Raw genomic sequence first — 19930 nt, 5'->3', positions numbered from 1 at the left:
CGATAAGAATGGAGACTATTTCATTAATAAGTGTTTTGTTTTGATATATAAGTTGTTCCGAGTTTCTTCATCTAAAAAAAAAAGGCAACATTAATTTCTTGATGACCTAATAGTTCTTTTAACTCGATTGGTACAAGTGGGATCTTTCAGCAACAACTGGACTCTTCCATCAGACTGTAATGAAAATCCACTTTGTTATTGGTCCTTACACAAATTAGTTCTGTCCCTTATCTAATATCTTTGGTGAAATCATCCAAGACAATTAACTTCCGGATGTATAGAGTCAACCCCTGTAACGCGGACGCTTCACTAGCAGTATCTCACCCTCGACTTTCAACACTGTTCCATTGACTGTTTTTATTTTTAACATTGGTTCATGCAGTTTTATCTAACTATTGGAGTTTTCGCGACGTCTGTGAGCTGTTAATTCTTGCCCCGAGATCAAGACTGGAATGTTGATTTTAGCCTCAAGCCTGCATCTTTCTTATCTGGTATTGTGGTTCGCTAGTTACTTCCCACGCTCTCTTGTAACATTTTGTAACTATACGTTATAAAATCTAGATGTAGTTCTTTAAAACCTTCACATATTTAATAGACTTAGTATTTGTGTTCCACAAGTAACCTTCAGTTATCAACAATATTGTTGGTTAACTGAATATACACCTCGATTAAAGGCGTTTGCGAAATAGCAGTAATAGCTTTAATTTTTTTATACTTCAATTGGCGAACATTTTAACATTAAAGAAAGCTATCATGCTAAGGAACTTACTCTACTTGGTATAATGAAAGGTGAGATATTGTAAATGAAACCTAATGTTTAGCTTTGAGGTAATTTGTGTCCTTCAATATGCATGACAGGAAGGTTCCTCTCATTCATATTGATGGACACAAATTACCTCAAACACTGGCAACTATTGAACTTCTGACACAAACTCCCATTGTAAAAATGGTAATATCAATGACTAATAAAAAAAAAACAGTTTACAAACATCTTCATGTTGGAGCCCAATATGAGCATGTTGAGAATACTAAGCTTTATCATAATGGGACCAAACATCTACATCGTTCAACTGGGACACCACAAGCTTCACACAAGTAGTGTAATACACCCCCCCCCCTCTATAAAATGAAACGTTACATCCATTAAGCTTAAACTTAGTCATTTTATTATAACCTGAGCTAGAATATACACACACACATTCTTCATAACACAAGGAGTTCTAAAAACATTTGCTTCAAATCACATGGACTTTTCAGTTATCAAACAAATACACATCACTTTTCTTCTGTTTGAAGTCACCAGTTATACAAATTAAGGAGCTGGGAATTTGAATTTTAGAACCTTAGAAAATGTGGTGTGTGTGTAAAACTACTTTGTTTCTTTGAAAATAAGCACAAATCATGTGGTCCCTTGGAGTATTACTTAAACAAATCACAAAATATTTAAGTTTTTTTTTCTCCTCCGAAACTATAACTTGTAATATTTGTGAAAGAAAATTTTGTCTTACAGATAAGTTGGAATGAACAAATCATACTGCAGTACAATTTAAAGTAGATTACATCTTACAAAGTTTGACATAACACTTAGCACAAAATCATACGTAAACAGAGAAATAAAATACTCATAAGCTTTAGTTAAGTAAGTTGTAAAATAAATAGTTTACAATGTTATGCTGGAAAAATGTATGAAATATGATGTATACATGAAATATTATACAGTACTAATTTGTAATAATCCGCAGACCTATTACGATAAAACTAGTACCAACAATTTCTTTTACTTCTATTCATAGGTATAACTACAATAGTTTAAGACGCACACACGCAATGTTAGTCAATAATTTCAAATATGACAGTATAATCAAATTATTTATGATAAAAAAAATGTTATATCAACCACAAAGGCACCAGCACTTTGAAAAACACCATAAAGCATAAAGAATACGCTGTAGCTAACACATATTACTGTCTGTATTCTATAACTGTGATCTCCTGCAGGTGACTGTAAACACAAAACACTGGTACTATACAATACACAGTAGACAAGTACGAAGTGTGCAACCTATAACTACTCAGCCGATTCAATTAAAAACAATTTGAAGTATAGTAACTACATGGAAGTAAACAGCGTGTAAGAATTAAACTAATAAACTTCAATAATTCCATTCTTGTACCCAAGTAATCACTGTCTCGTATGTTTTTTAAATCAAGAATAACATTTTTAGGTACTATTTTTTAAAAATATTTTTCAATATTAATTATTTATCTACATAAGTTTGTAAATTCGGTATAATTTCAACGATTCTCGTAGATAAGCTTGGAGATGATTAGAGTACATGCTTCAACACATGCAAGAACGACTAACAGCCAAAATTCTCATCCTCGAGAATTACTGTTAAGATTTGCCACAATTACAGTAATTCTTGTTTTCTTACATTCAACAAAACACCGAATCCCGTAAACTAATACATCCAAAAACCGAAATGAATAAAACGACTTCTTATAAAGAACAGGGAAACTGTAACAAGAACAAAGTTGTACACACTGTAAAATAGAGTTACGTCCTCAATCTTACTTCTACAATCTTTCTTCGATAAAACATTTATATATGCAAATCAAACAAAAAACAACGCACTGTTAGGTGACTACTAAGTACACAGAAAATGTTAATGAACATTATAAATTTTGTTACAATGAAATCAAATCCTAGGAGTTAAAGTAAAATCTGTCACAACAGATTTGCATATGCACACATTTCTTGTAAAATTCATGTAAATTAAATATCCATTTATACACTCAAAAGTCCTGCCTCACAATGTAAACACCTGCATTAAGCTGAAGCACAAATGAAGGCAAGGCAAGAGTTTTATAAAATGACACATTTCTTCTTTCGTCGCCCTGGCTTCTTGGAACCATTGTTTGTCTTGCTTTCAGCCAGTTTTCTGTTACTAATTTCCCTCATCAAATCAAAGAAAACCTAAAAACCCAAAAAACAACAACCATCCTTTTACAAAGAATAATTATTTAGAAAAATCTAAGAAAATCTTTTGGATAATAAGCCAACGTTTACATTACGTGGAGAATTTATTAGAAAGACCTAATGTCAAATGTTTCATCCAAGTACAAAGATACAATCAAAGTCCTATTGCTACTGACCTTAGAATCTGGCTTGTAACATTACATTCACATAAAAAACTAATTATCAGAAAATACTCTAAAATAATTTACAAGAACACTACTTTTACTTGTCAAATCATTTCACTTTTAGTATAACTTTACAGACGTTTCTTTGCAAGGTTTAGTATGACAGAATTAAATAAATTACTAATCGTTTAAAAACACAGAAATTTTTGAAGAATTGAAACAGAAAACATTCTCGGAGAACATACAATATTTCCACATTTCACTTATAAGTGTACTTTCACACCTGTAAATGGACCATTGTCTAATCACCAGATCACCGTTTCAATATCATACTAGTTAAAAACGGAACTCGTGTTGAGTGATATCGCATGGTTCAAATTTATCTGTTATTTCAATCTTTATAGCCTTGAATGTAAAATGTGATATTTAATCAGGTATTGTTTACAAGTTCACAAAATGTTTGTGGAAATGAGAGTGAAGTTTACAGAAATAAGAAAAACAAACTTTTGTTGTTTAGTCCATGTACTGCACAATAAGCCCACGATATATTTAGGTAAATGTTTTTCTCTCAGTAGTTTTACTGACGGGTTAGTAGATAATTTCTCACACGCAACATGATTTGTGTTGTCATGTGTAACAAACTGAAAAGTTATAACTAGGGAAGTATTCTGCACCTTCTACATCTTGATTACTTAAACAGATTATTTTCCCACAGGTGTTCAGCCGTGTGCATGGCTACAACAAGTTACTACCAACTGAGAGAAGAGCAGTTTATTTCAATGAGAAATGTGTGTGTGTATGTATGCATAAGAGGGTAAAGACCTTAATATGAGAGGCACTCGCACAAAATAATTTGACTGAACAAATGATGAACTGTATAAAACACAGTCAGGGTGGGTAAAGACTAGAGCATTCACACTATGCATGTGCAAACCACCTCAACTAACAAAGTTCCTCGTTAAATATGAGATGCTGGACGTCTTCCGTCACTAAACAAACGTATGCTGCTTCTTTTGATGAGAAAGAGACAATGAACCTTAATGTTGGATATCTTAATTCTTTTTTTACCATAATATTGAAATACGTTATATATATCATAAAACTATACCACTTAGTTTTGAAGTAGTACAAGTATTTAACACAAATTAATATATTCTCTTGTATGTCAGTAATTTTAACAACAAATACTTATTGTACATCTAAAATCTGAACATTCTATCATTTTTGTTCTCTGCTACAAAAGCTATTAATATCTTCTGTTGTATAAAAAAGCTATCACAGTTATGTACTGTACAGAATATTATCGACTTTCCCAACACACAACAGATAGGACTGACCTCCAGTGCTTCATTCAACACTGCTGCAATCCCAAAAGCTTTACATATTCAAAGTATAGTAAGTATGAATTCAATAAATACTAGCAAATGTTTTGTTTTTGTTTTAAATTTTCCGGTCAGGTTTTTGGAAGCAATTCATCAAACTATTAGTTAGGCCTAACAAATTATTTCTTTGGTGAAAGTTAAGCCACATTCATTGCTCAGTAGGATTTTGTTATGATTTGGAGAAGCGTTTTATGTGATGTCCGAGACATACAGCTTAAAGACATTTTGTACACATACAAGTGAAGGAATCCAGTTAATGCTCATGAATGATCAATCTGAAATCAAATCTCAAGCAATTTTATATGACTGAATTGTAAGATTTGAAAATAATAATACAAATTTGGATGAATTATTGTCCACGATATTTTTTGTTATCAGGTTAAATAAAATACTTTAATTACAGAGTAGCAGTCAAAAGTTACTACTTTATCTTATTATTAATATTAGTATTCTACAAAGTTATGTAAAGTAAATGAATATTATGGCACACTCTTTTAAGATGCTAACATACAAGTTAGACTATTCCAATTGAATATCAGAGGCACAAAATACTTAACACAAATTAAGTGGTCTCCCTTGTGGGTGAAGACTGATAAAAATGTGAGAAATGTTACATAAAATGAAGCTGAACACACTGTTGTCATTACCATAGTGTGATAAAATGATTTATGCAAAATCAAGTAGATTTACAGTATGTTAGCAACAAAAACCAGATTTTAAATATAGATACTAAAGTCAATCACTGTTATGCTTAACTTAATACCAAAACAAAATGAAAAACTCCCACGTGCCACAAATATTCAAAGTTCTTAAATCTTTCTTTATAATAAATTGACACTCTTATTGATTCAAACTGTAAGGAAAAGGCATAATTTAACAAGATAATTTAGTTTTAAAAGAATTAGGTCTATACTAGCAGAGACCCGCAAAGCATTTGAGGTCAAATTAGTATCTTTATTGCAACAGTACTTCTATAAATACAGGATTTCTAGAATAATACACAAAAATTCTAATCTCAGATGTCAAAGTCTGCAAGTCCATTTGTCTTAGGCCTAACATTAGTTAAGCCTATATTAAGTACAACCTATAGCCAATAATAAGATAAGTTAACACTAACTTGTATATAATTATTTGCTTTGGTTTAGTTAGGGCTAAACTTTCCCACACTTAATACTATCAATAAATAAACTTAATGTTATTCTATGACTTAATAGACCTTCCTAAAAATTCTGATACAAACTGTCTACTAAAGTATATTTACATTCACCTTTTGTTTACATCTGTTGAAGTGATATACATGCACATTTTCAGGACAGACAAAAAATGAGTATTATTATAATAGACTAGTGATGAAGGTAAAAACATCACAATCAGTTCTTTAAGAATTGAATATTGAACTTAATTTTGTTAAAAATGCCCACTTACCAATACCCAAATAGTCAAAATGAGTCAATTTTAAGCCTACATTACATTACGATATGGAATATTTGGAAATAGGTAAAAAAGATGCACATAACAAGTGGTCATTGTTCTAGCTACTACATAAACAATAGTTTTGATCATGTTATTTTTAACACAATTACATGAACTATGAAAATAGATGGAAGTTAAACCAAGTGCACTTTAAATGTTTCCATGTATATTTTCTTGTCAAACAAAATACCGTTACATACATAGCTTGTGTTGTAAAGGTCTGTGTGGACTTATTGTACAAAAGAAGGTATTATAACATTTTGAGAATCACCTTGTCTACGTTGGCCCTAGTTTTAGCTGAAGTTTCAACATATGGCACATTCCACTGCTGAGCTTTGCTCTGTGCTTCTTCAATGGCTACTTGTCGTTTGTCTTCCAAATCTGCCTTGTTCCCAACAAGTAAAAAAGGGATGTTCTCGTCACCTTTCACACGCAAGATCTGCTCCCTGTGAAAGAAGGAAAAAAACTTGCATTACGTGATCAGTAAGTGTCACAAAATAATGTTCTAGACATCAGTTACAAATGTAAAAGAAATGATACATACATATAATATTAAATACACATATGTACATATCACAAGTTTTTGTATCCCTAACTTGTTCTACTGAACAAACATAATACATCAATATTGGTAATATACATACATACACACTAGAGTATTAGTTTTATTGTATCCTTAAAGAAACAAGCATACTGAATTTTTTAACTGGTACACTTTCATGTATGACATGTGGGGCTATTTAACCCTTCAAGCATGTCCCTACATGCACACACACCCTTGAGAAAAAGTAAAAACTTAAACTGATCCTTATTTCAGGGAAAATTAATCATTTCCCTTTTAAACTTTCATAAAGTGCTGGCATCAATTACTGCCAACTACAAGTACTTCCATAAGCCCGACACCCCCATAAGAAAAAATAAAACAGTTAAACTGGAGTCAAGTTTATCTTTTCCAAACCTAAAACTTGTGTCCTCTCATCCTATTGTCTTCAGAACATAGCACAAAGAAATCAGAAGGCTTCATTCTATCTTTTATCTGTATAATCCCATAAACTTCAATAAGATCATCCCTTAACCTTCTTGTTTCAAGAGAAATAAATTAAAGATTTTAACCCATCCCCACAAGACAACCCTTCCATCCCGAAAATCATCCTAGTACTCCTCCTCCACTGAACCCTTTCCAATAGGTCATGATCTTAAATAAAGAGACCAAAACAGTACACAGTATTCAATATTAGGCCTAATTTGTAGAGATAATTATCTCTCTTGACTCATGATCAATGTATGTTTATAAATACATCCTAATCCTCTATTAGTTTTGCTACTAGCAACAGGACACAGCTTTTAATGACCTGGATGACTTATCCAATGCTATGCCAAGATCCTTTTCTTCAATCATGCTACTGAGCTGGTTCCTGTCTATATTAAATATGCTACCCAATTTATAATAACTCTAATTATGTTATCTTGCACTTACTGATATTAAAGTCATTGGTCAGATATTTGTCCAACTAACCAACTGATTCAAGTCAATTTGTATCCTCAACACAGCTAGAAACTTCCAAGACATTATCCACAAAGTTTGCTAATTTGTTAGTCATACAACTACCAATATTATTAATACAAATGGTAAAAAAGTAAAGAACCAAGCACTGATTACTGTGGCTCTCCACTAGTAACGAGAGTTCAGTTTGACTAGATTCCATTAACACAAACTTTCTGGTTTTTCTCATCCAATCTTCCACAGTCCAACCTCCACAAATGTGATTTTTTCAGCTAACCTTTCATGGTACACCTTCTCAAAAAGACTGTTTAAAACCTATGTATCACAAATACATACACTTTCCATCATACAGATAACTTGTGATATCCTTAAATAGGGTGAACAGATTAGCAAGGAAAGATTTCCTTTTAGTGAATTTATGTTAATTTTCTTTAATGATATTATATATCACTAGATAATCTTGCAAATCTTTTATCAGACTCTATAGCCTTTTTCCAACTATTGAAGTAAGACAAACTTGTCTATAATTTCCAAAGCAATTCTTATCACCCACTTTCAAATTAACATTACAAACTCTCTAACCCTCAGGCACCTTCCCACCATCTAGTGATATAACAAAAATTTTACCCCCTTTTAAAACCCTGCAAAAAAAAAACTGCTTTGGTCTGGCTCTATTTTTTTTTTTTTACTTTCTCAATCTACACGATTATAAAATGTATTTCCCATAGAATGTTCACAATCAGGAATATCTAAATCATCTTCCTTTATAAAAAACAATTAAAAGTTCAGTCATCAGCATCATTTAATGGTCTGATTCCTATTTTACTTTATTTTAATATTATCTGTCCAGCTGTTTCTCACAAATATTTGGGTTTACAAACTTCTTTTTTTAACCTAAACCCTAGCTTTCCTACAAGTGTTACAATTTTTAATTCCATTTTTCAGTTTGAACCTCTTAAAATCTTATCCTTAAATGTTTCCTTCAGTAATCCAGTTATGTTACCTGTGTCTTCTTCTAGGAACACGCCTATCTTGAATTAAAACCAAATTTAGTTTTAAAAACTTCTCAAGTCTGTCCCACATCACCTTTTTACTCATTATTCCATGTCACTAATGATAAATATTGTCTCATGGCCTCAAAATTGGTTTTACAAAAATTAATAACTATGATTTCATTTCTTCTTTTCTTAAGATACATTCTCTTACATTTGCTCAGAAGGAAAACAAAACAAAACAATGAAGATCTAAAATAATTATTGAAATTAACAGTGTTTTTTTGTACAAATATACATAACCTGAAACTTTGTACTTATTGTTAATTATATTTAACATGTTCTTGTTTACTACTGCAAGCACTTAGTTTTTGTTCCTTAATACACCGACCAAGCTTGACCTTAGTTGGGCATCAGATTAAAATTTTGGACTAACTGGATCATAAAACAGGACATAATATCAGTTAATGAAGAGATCCATAAGGATGAACTATTTCACAAATCCTTCTTCGTAGTGTGGCTACTATTACATTTTTTTTTTATTGTTAAAAAAATCGTTACTCCATTTCAGTAAATCACTAACTAAAACTACTTATTTTTTGTGGTATATATATATATATATATATCTAATCAAGTTATGAATTTTTAAATAGCTTAAAATGTGAATGCAAGCATAAAAAAAAAGACTCGACCATAAATGCCAAGATCTGATCTAGAAAACTATTAATTTCAATGGCCATAATTTGAAATACATTTTACAAGGTTAACCAACTGATGTTTCTCTTTAGTCTTAAGTGTATAACTTCTACTCAGTTTGTTGTGTAGAACTTACTTACTTAACTTACAACATACTATTTAGTTCTGACATATAAGATTAGCTTACTTTTTTTTGTAAGTTCTTAATCACCAAGCAACACACACAAGTTCTCAAATACTTAAAATTTCAAGACCTTTTAATTATCTAATGTTTATTTTGAGAATTTTCAAAAAGACCAACTTATTATTCATATACGCTGTCAAGATGTTAGAAAAAATTTGGAGAATTAATTCATATGAAAGAATGATTATTATTCTTAAAAATAATTTTTTTTGGAAATGTTATACTCTGTATGTTGAAACTAATAAAAATTTAAGACATTCAAGAAAAAAGCTAGCACTATTCTTTCTTTTTTTAAAGACTGTCAGCAGATCTTGATAATTTTTTTCATTTTAAAACCACAATCTAAATTCTTTAATAGTTAGAACTCAAACCACACTAACCTGAACTCTGCTGTAGCTGAAAAACTTTCATGTTCCGTTATGGAGAACACACAAAGAAAGCCTTCTCCAGAACGAAAATAATTGTCTCGAATGGCAGCATAGTCTTCCTGACCCGCGGTGTCAAGGATGTCAATTTGAACTTCCTCTCCATCCAACATAACCTTCTTCCGGTAAGAATCAGCTTTAGTGGGCTCATAATCTTCTACAAACTGAACATTATGGATGAAAAATTATAGCTACGTTCTATTACAAACAAATTAATATGATTTTAAATAAAAAGAGGCTATCTATGTTCTTTTAAAAACATACAAAACACAGACAATAAGTACACAAAAAAGTACTCTTAAATACAATATAAACTCAAATTTTCAAATCTTTGAGGCAACAGACAGACCCAAGGAAGGTTGCTGTGTCAGGCCTTGTAGACCATTAAGGAAGATAATACCTGCAAATTAAACATTTTAGTTAACCTAAAAAAAATTACTTTTACATTACAAGTATTCTTTTAAAATATTATACAATTAATATTTCATTATCTGCTGTCTAGGTCTGAAACTCAGAATAAAAATTATTGTGAATAATATGTTTTAGTTGTCATTACATCATGTTAAATTTCATAAAAGTAAGTAACAAAGAAAACAAATAAGGAATAAAAAGAAATATTCTCATACAAAAGTATTGTATGTATTTTACTTATCTGTTTGTTTACTATCTGGAATTTGTAACTTACAACAATACAAGGAGTTTGAAAGAGTATTATTTATTTGTCACTAGTATTTGAAGTAGGAAATTAGATTTCATACCTGTAGGTTTCCAGGGTTACTATTATTACTGTTGATACAGCTAGGCCTAAAGTGACAAAATTAGGGCTAGCAATTCAGATACACTCCTCAACGTTGTGCATCTTAATTTTTTCCTGAACAACAGTTAATTTAACAAACAGACATACTAAACAAATGGTAAATTTGTAACTATTTAATGTATAACATAGCAATAATTAAATAAAGGCAGAAATGTTGGCTCGGTAAATCTCCTTAGTCACTTAAAAAGCGGAAAGGACACACACACACTATTTAAATGAAATTGGTTATTATTACTAGAAGAACCTTGAAGAGACTATTGGAGGGAGAAGTGTGTGTTCCACGGCCAGTGCCAAGCTACTCAAGTATATAATTATAGCTGAAGATGTATTATTAAAATCATCTTATTTACTTTAGGTAATTGGTGTTAAAAAAACACACCATATATTAGGGACCACAACACATTACTTGGACTGCACACAATGACAAACATGCTGGAGAAATGAGAACCTGTGTCAGCAGTAGGAGTAATAGTATTAAAATCACCTTAATTACACACAAAAAATGAAAACAGGGTACACAGCGACAAATAACAAAGAGAATATTAAAAGTGGTCACTCCCAGTTGCCTCCCCTGCTTGGAGGTTTTGAATTGGAATAAGGGACAGTGTCACACTACCAGGACTGTCCACTAACAAACATACTGGGATGAATTCTATAATCGGAGAAAAGAAAACTTGTACTTTGGTTGGTGCTTAACTCCTCCTGCATGTAAATCAAATAAAACAGAGTTAATTCTCAAAAGTGAGAAATATCTAGTTTTTAAAAAGCCTTTAACTTTTTGGTATTGAACATAGGCTAAATAGCCTATGGTGCTTTTGCAATAAAAAGATACGTTTTTTTGTGTATGCTTCTTTAGGGTTTGGCAGGGCCACCAACAAAAAAAATCTGTGACGTACAGCATTAAAGTTTCCCCCCTCAAGGCTAAAAAAAACAATGTACTGATGTTCATAATAATAATTAATGAAGAAAAGTACTACAGGAATAACACTCATTTGAAAAATTGTGTTTGTCTTATCTAACGTTTTATTTCGAGTCAACTTCAGTATCACTTATGATATGCTTTAGACATGGCTAAAATGTTACAATCTAATTTTGTTTCATTATTATTATTACATTAGTCCATTCTAAGTATGATTTTAATATGTTTACTATCAAGAATAATATAACACTACAACATCTAACACTTGCTATCAAGTACAATCTCAGTCAGAAAGTCAAAAACTGTTTTGTCAAAAGTGCCAAATTAAATAAACTCTTAAAGCACAGAGGAATCATTTAGCAGTGACTCGCCAAGTAGAGCTGGGAGTGGCTAGAAGTATTTGGTGAACTGAAATTAGAGTGCATATAGCACTGATGGACTTTAAAGGACCCAAAACAGACACGCAAGTGTAAAATGTTAAGAAGTGTGTCATTAAGTTATGTTTAACTCCAAATAACTTGACTTGTTTTATTCTATACATATTTGAATGAATCACAGAAATGTTGAAGAATTTGTTCAAATGAGGACTGTATTCAGTGAACAGTTAATTACAACATTTATAATGTTGCCTGCTATATCCAAGTGCTATTTTCCTTTACATTTAATACCTGTTCTGAGAAACCTTTGTTTTGTAATGAAGTTATATATTTCAGTTAAGTTTGAAAAACTAACAAACCTGTCTGACTTGTTTACATTACTGACTGCTTTTCTATACATATTAATGCTTTTGTTTTTCAAGAAATTTTACACGTTTTAAAATATGTAATTTCTCAGTGAAAATCTGAGAGCAACCTATCAAGCTTTGCAAAGTTTTTAATGCAAAAATCTAACGTATAATAGTCTTAAGTAATGTGAGCACCAAATATACATTTCCAGTACTTGTCCTTTGTTACTGTTTATAATACAAGTTGTAATTATTATGTTCCAGCAGAATTCTGAAGTGTATAAGTTTTATCTACATATTATTATGCTAATGTACAAATTATCAAATGGATTTCTTAAAATGAGTTAAGATTCTAAACGCATAATTAAGTGTTTTTAAACACAGATTGCATTATACGAGCCAGTAACAACATTTGTCATGAAATTGATTTTAAAATACATTAGGAACCAAATTCTTTAAACATGCTTACATAATATTAAATCAGCATTGTGAAAGTGTTTCATTAACTTATTATAATGTATATAAACATAATACAACAAAATTTTAACGAGAAACAAGATACAAGTATTTTACCATGGCATAAACTGTGGTTAAACTTTAACATGAAGTTTCAAATTCAAGAATGTAAGCCTACATACATTAGCAATGAGTAAGAATTTAATAATCCAATATTCACTCTCTTGACAGTGCAACAAGTTATCTATCTCTGATCGTTAAGTTTATGAAATTATTAAACGTTTTTAGTGAGTTTAGTGACCAGAACTTAATGGAGGGACATTCCTTCTCCATTTTATTTTGGCTTATAGCTCCTCTAAGTTCGTTGTTAAATCTAATCACGAAGAGAATTCGCCCATGTTTCAAAAATCGCTATTGGTCAAAATAAAGTGACAAATATGACCCACTCCACAGTGTAATGTTACAAATTTGTAAATAGATTAGTTTTAATAATTAAACTAAATTAGGCCTCGTTTCAGTATGCTGAACTATGAAACATACAATTTTTTTGGTACACAATTCTCTTATGAAAACTAAAAATTGTACATCTTATGACTACTTAATGCAGACCTATCATTTAAAACATGGAAATCGACAATAACTTAAAATGACCACACCTTAGGGTCTCCAAGGGAACTGCAGTATATACGTCACACGTTACACAGATTGTTGTATCTCGGTGTAAACAAGCTTAAAAATCATATCTAAGATTAAGTTTAACATTTCCAAGTTCCAGAAATAAAAAGAATTTGGCACCATAGCAGCATGATTACTATTTTCAATAAATTTTTAATAGCTTTATAAAACTGATCATATCATTGCTTTACAAGGTCTAATAATTAATTAATTAATTGTGATTATAATCGACAGAAGAATTAGGCCTGCAGAATTTCATTAATTCGAAGTTTTGGTGTTACCTATTATGTCAATACCACTTGAATACTGATATCTGTACGAGTTGTAACTATGTGTTATATAATGTAAAAACTGTGCCAACGATCAGTGAACAAGCGTATAAATAATATGGTATTATGTAATGATAATCGTATGTATTTAATATATCTAACAGTTAATTGTTACATAGGAAGAAAAAAATACAATCTTACCTCATCATACATAAACTGTAGCGTCAGGGCTGATTTTCCAACTCCCCCACTTCCTACCATAATAACTTTGTGAAGCGCTGGCTGGCTGTTCTTAGGTTTTGACATTATGGGCTGTTCTGTACTCGACTTTTTGGTCCTTACACTAGGGAAGCAACACATTGTCATTACGTTAAATCAAGTTGCTTTGTCTTTTTTTGTTTTCTATCCTAGTCAGAGTTTTACTATTAAGTTACTAATTTGTTGGCACTGTATAAGAATATTTAATTACAAAGATTGAATAAGAAATAAAAGTTCGATATAATAATATCCAGACTGCTTTTTACAGCGCTCTAATAAATTATGTGGAATGTAGAATCCCTGTAATATTTAGAGAAACGAAGAGAATGATCTACGGATGTGAAAGCCGGTCAGTATTAACATTGCAGCACCACTAACTGCGCCAAAGCCTACAAGTTATGAGTCACAAAGAGTGCTCTTTAACCGCAAACAACTGGTACCAACAGACGCGTGACGTTAAACAGCGGAACTGGCCAACGTCTGCACTCGATGCTGCGGAAAGTATAGCGCCACCTTTTATTTTAATTGACCTTCATTGACAAACATTATTTATTAAATTCTATTTTGTCAGATGCGTATAGATCTTTGTTTTGTTGCTCCCAGACGTCTAATGGTTTCTAACATTTTGCATGAATCCCGCTGATACAAATGAAAATGTTTTATCAAACATTAACAACGAATTCAAAGCGAATAACTTCTCTGATGAGAAGTCATAGCTTGTAGATGCTAAATTATTAACTATTTCCTGCTGGACTTTAATTATAGGTTAATGCACTCTACTCATATTACTAAAAAGACGGTCTTTTTAGCTACCCTCAAGTTTTCTGGTATCTTATACGTTAATAAAAACGCACGCTACTAACGTTTAGTGTCCCCCCCCCTCCCCGAAAACAGGCAACACAGCACGTGACCATCTTCGTGGTCTCGTCTGCATCCTCAACGTTAACTAGTTTTTCAAAGTTTGAAATTAAGAGCTAATCCACATTCCTGGTTTATGTAGGCTTATTAAATATATAGTTTGTTATGTTTTTTTTTTATTGTTATTACTTTACTGATGTTGTACTCTACCAAGAATAACTTATAAGCTATGTCAGCATCTTGTATTACTACTCTCAAGAGGACATTTGTTAAAAGTTTTTAAAATCAGGGTGACAGATTTATTATATATTTATGTGATGGACTCGGCTACATAAGCTTTGAAGTGAATATGTACATTGGCATGTATGATAATGGCAACAAAACTTAAACCGAGTTCCACTCGAAATACATCACACAAACTATGGATCAACATATTACAATTTGTTGGCATAAGACGTTGTGTGCTATAGTAATAGGCGCCTTTTAAGTAACTGATATCAGTATTTCGAGCGTTACACGCCTAGTTGACCTGATTAGTTCTGGTATTAAGCGGAAGGCTTCGTAGGCAGTGAGTGGGGTTCGGCGCGAACCGCGTGCGATCGAGGTGCTATTATATTCTACTCATTGAAGATCCGTATAAGGCCGGTAAATAAATATTTGATAGAAATCACTTACGTTATTGTGGTGTGATGTTACACAAACTACCGATCAATCTATAAGGCCGGTCAATAAATATTTGTTAGAAATAACTAATGTTATTGTGGTGTGATGTTACACAAACTACCGATCAATCTCTAAGGCCGGTAAATAAATATTTGTTAGAAATCACTAACGTTATTGTGGTGTGATGTTACACAAACTACCGATCAATCTATAAGGCCGGTCAATAAATATTTGTTAGAAATCACTTACGTTATTGTGGTGTGATGTTACACAAACTACCGATCAATCTATAAGGCCGGTAAATAAATATTTGTTAGAAATCACTAACATTATTGTGGTGTGATGTTACACAAACTACTGATCAATCTATTCTACACATTTCGAAACGTAAATTGAATCGTGTATTTTTTTTCTAAAAGGTTGGGTTTATAGGAACAGAGATCTATCTTAGTTTATATGATAACTCTAAGTGTCAGAAATATAAAAGAAAATAATCCAATTTTCCTTTTCAATACAGAACATTTATTAATCAAACTACTAACCCTTCCTTAAATCAACATTTGATTGGTTCTTACCATTATGACGTTTGTCAAACTTCAAACAATAACTTGTTCGTGGTGTATGACCAGTTTTACAAAATTGTTCTATAATTAAACTAACTATTACCATGAGATATTTTGTTTGCTTGTTGTTGTTAAGCACAAAACTATACAGTGGGCTATCTGTGTTGTGCCCACAACGGGTATCGAAACCCGGTTTTTAACGTTATAATACCTTGAGAGAAAACTGAACATCGTTTATATGGATGGTGCTAGTTAAACGAGACTTCAAATGATTATATTATACAAATCTGAACAAAGACAAGCACATGTTTATGTAGATGAATGAAGTTCAGAAGATTAATTTAATAGTGGAGGATTCAAAGCGCAGATCGTAAGCTGCGTTCTATCTCAACAATGGGACTAAACCTAGAGCACTCAATGTAGTTCTCAGCCGACCACGGTATAGGTTCTTACCTGTGGGATTAACAAGTACCACGTGACAACCAACAGGTTAAGAAAACTTAAAATTCAAGGAGAAGTGACTGGAAAAAGAACGACTTCAAACGCACGCGTCGAACGAGTATAAAAGTGGGCGTATGAACTAAAACAATACCGGACAACATACATGCATATCACTTGTAATATATATATATATATATATATATATATATATGACCATGGTTAACCCGTGGGCTAAATGATACGATAAACACACACTAAGAATGACAGTGATTCACTGGTAGAGGGGTAGGTGGGTGGCTGACACATTTGATGACAACAAATTAGCAGAAAAAAAAAAAAAATCAAACTTTCCTATCAGCATTACGAAATGATTCTTGACGGATAACTTGTGTATTCTACTGTAAGTTTTTAATGCTGTGTGTGTATACCTATATCTCGGTGATATAATAACCAATGATAACTAAATAAATTACACTTGTCGGACACTTTTTGTTCCAAACAAGTTATGTCCCATAATCGCGCAAGTCCGTTAGTTGAACATCGTTTCTGCTGTATTTTTAAGGCATTCCGAAGATTTAATCAAATGACAGCCATTTGATCGTGGACACAAATCAGTCTTAACTGACAAACATATACGATTCAGAGTGTTTCATAAATTTTAAGTTTGTTTAGAAACAATAAATTGTTGGGTAAGGCGCGTTACACATCAGGATTTATTTCGGCTTAGAAAAATAGGCAACGCTTCAGTCTTTTGTTTGGGTGGGCTACCCTTGTCACGTGCGGGGGATCGCACGGTTGAGAAAGATGAGTTCTAGAATTACCAGACGACCCAGTTTCTAGCCTTAGCTTTTTTTTTGTACCGATCAGAAATAACTAAAGTATTACAATGTTTTAGGTTCTATACACCTCCGAATTCCATACATACACGTGGTTCCCTTAAATTTTACTTGGAGAACCACTTGCCAAAAACAGATCACACAATACGGTGCCCCTCACCCACCCCTGCTACGTTTTCCTAACCTAATCCATCACTGAGATTTGAAAACCTGACCAGCTGTGAAAAAAAAAACTAAGAAGCAAATTTTCCTTACGAGTATGTTCAAGACAACTTGAATTGTTTTTTATTTATTTATTTAATCTTTAATTTTTTTAACTAGATAATCTTCTAATACATTTGGTCATGGTTTTAAAATGCGATACAATAAATATGAGATTATTTAGCAAATTTAAACTGTTTCAGAGCAGCCTATAGTGTCACTCCGTATGGAAAAAAAGAAGAAAAAAAAAAGTCCAGGTTTCTCACTCTAGAAATGTGGTAACCCCAATCAGTTCGCACTCGAAAGCTGAGCACTTTCTCACTCTGTAAATGTGGTAACCCTACTCAGTTCGCACTCCTAAGCACTCCCTCACTCTGGAAATGTGGTAACACTACTCAGTTCGCACTCGAAAGCACTTTCTCACTCTGGAAATGTGGTAACCCTACTCAGTTCGCACTCCTAAGCACTCTCCTCAGTCATATACACTCTGTTTTTCACCACACATATTGTATAATGTCTTTGGGTTGATGAGAATAATACCTTGTGAGGGGCAGTTTATTTGAGGGGGGGGGGGCTAAGCCTTCCCAAGCCTCTTATACGCGCCACCTCTGCTTAGAAAAGTGAATGAACATTTATTATTCATCAAAAAGTTTCAGACACATACACCTATGTTGCACATTAGCACAAATACAATTACAGATAATCTCTGGAATGTAGCGACCTTTATCTTGAGCTACTCACACAGTGTCAAAGGTCATTTCGCTTTTGGCGTTACTGATCTTTCCCACAAAAGCTGTCACAGGAGAATTATGTAGGCTTGTACTAATGTTCTCCGAGTGACGTCGAGTAGGGGTCTAACAATACGCGGAGGTTATGTCCTTATTTTTTATTTATGAGATGACCAATTATAATTTGGAGTCTCGCCATGCCAATACAGAGTTACATAACTGTTTTATTTCACACATACAAATAAAGTGTTATTCACATTATTCAATATTGTGTCCACTGTCATTACTTCAGTTGAATAAAGCCAGAAACTCAATTTTAACCCAATCTGCTCATCCCCTAGTCAGAGTGGCTACTATTACTATATGAAGGTGGTCAGTGTACCCGTAAATAGTAACCGGTGTAATAGGTTGGAAATTTCAAAGATAAAGGGCCTGTAAGGTGCGCGCGCACACAAAATAAATAAAATTAATTAAACTTTCAGAGCTTGTATTTCTATAGGCCTAAAGATCCACGTTGTTTTTGATGAACGAATTTCAGTACTAAGGATTTCTGAAGGTTGCATTATTTTCATACCTTTCACATTTACAATTTCATCCTAAATATTAAAAATAACTATGTATACGCTCAATTAAATTTCCATTATTACAAAATTGAAACGTTAATAAATTATTTCACTATAATGTCAGTAAGAGAGTAGAAAACATTCAACTGTCTTGGTTTTTTAATTTTTCTTGTGCGTTTGTTGAATTTCGCACAAAGCTACTTGAAGGCTATCTGCGCTAACCGCCTCTAATTTTGAGCGATAATTTTTGTTTGTTTGAAGTTAAGCACAAACCTACACGATGGGCTATCCGTGATCTGCCCACCAAGAGTATCGAAACCCGGTTTCTAGCGTTGTAAGTCCGCAGACATGCCGCTGCGCCACTGGGGGGGGGGGGGGGCTTTATGATAGACTAGAGGTAAGGCAGCTACTCAACACTTGCTCACCGCCAACTCTTGGGCTACTCTTTACCAATAAATACGTTCTCATGGCTGAAATGGCGAGCATGTTCGTGGCTGGATTCGAACCCGTGATACGCAGATTGCGAGTCGAGTGTCTTACGATGGACTTTTTATTTTTACTATTCGTACTTGTACTAAAGGATCTCGTTATCTATTTCCGTTACTGGAATTACGTTGCTCATTTTATTTTGCACGTGATTAATTATCACAAGTAAATAAACAAGTTACTGATAAAACGTACTTTCAACTTCAACTTGTTTGAGTCTACCTCTAGATCAGGGGTCACCAAACTTTTTTCACAGCGGGCCAGATAACTGAGAGAATGACGAGTGCGGACCGCATAACCATTTTGTTCAATTCAATACAGTGAATACACAAAAAATAAAGACAACAAACATATTTATTTACCAATACACAAAATACACAAAAAATATAGACAACAAACATGTTTATTTACCAAAAAGTTATCAAAGAAGGCGACGTTAGCAATAAGATAGTTATATCACACCCAGTGCGCACATATCCGAATCTCACAAACTAAGCAGCAAAAAAGATTAGTGAGATTTGTGAAATTGGCGTTTAGCTTTTGAAATATCATCAGTATTTGCTTTGGAGTTGCTGCATCCAACCAAGAGAATTGCTTTCAAATGTTCATCAGTCAACTTCGTTCGATGTGCTGACTTCACATAATTCATTTTTGAAAATGTTTGCTCACAGAC

The 19930-nt window shown here is 32.6% G+C and overlaps 1 protein-coding gene across 3 annotated transcripts in view; it reads right to left on the bottom strand.

Moving 5' to 3' along the window:
- Window positions 1–1143: 1143 nt before the first annotated feature.
- The window catches only part of LOC106470858 (ras-related protein Ral-A-like), a 30043-nt gene continuing 11256 nt past the window's right edge, over window positions 1144–19930 (bottom strand). For 2 of the 3 annotated variants that reach the window (XM_013931436.2, XM_013931435.2), the window contains exons 2-5: window positions 13862–14003; window positions 9756–9964; window positions 6271–6445; window positions 1144–2977 (exon numbers count right to left, since the gene is read on the bottom strand). In XM_013931436.2, the coding sequence (XP_013786890.1) occupies window positions 2867–2977; window positions 6271–6445; window positions 9756–9964; window positions 13862–13966 (600 nt within the window). In that variant the 5' untranslated portion in view covers window positions 13967–14003 and the 3' untranslated portion in view covers window positions 1144–2866. Of the gene's footprint in view, window positions 2978–6270; window positions 6446–9755; window positions 9965–13861; window positions 14398–19930 lie in introns of those variants that run through there. The other variant, XM_013931433.2, reaches the window with a different exon arrangement.

The sequence above is a fragment of the Limulus polyphemus genome, unplaced genomic scaffold (assembly GCF_000517525.1).
Source record: "Limulus polyphemus unplaced genomic scaffold, Limulus_polyphemus-2.1.2 Scaffold4255, whole genome shotgun sequence".
In the NCBI taxonomy this organism is placed as follows: Eukaryota; Metazoa; Arthropoda; class Merostomata; order Xiphosura; family Limulidae; genus Limulus; species Limulus polyphemus.
This window is presented reverse-complemented; position numbering and strand designations above follow the sequence as displayed.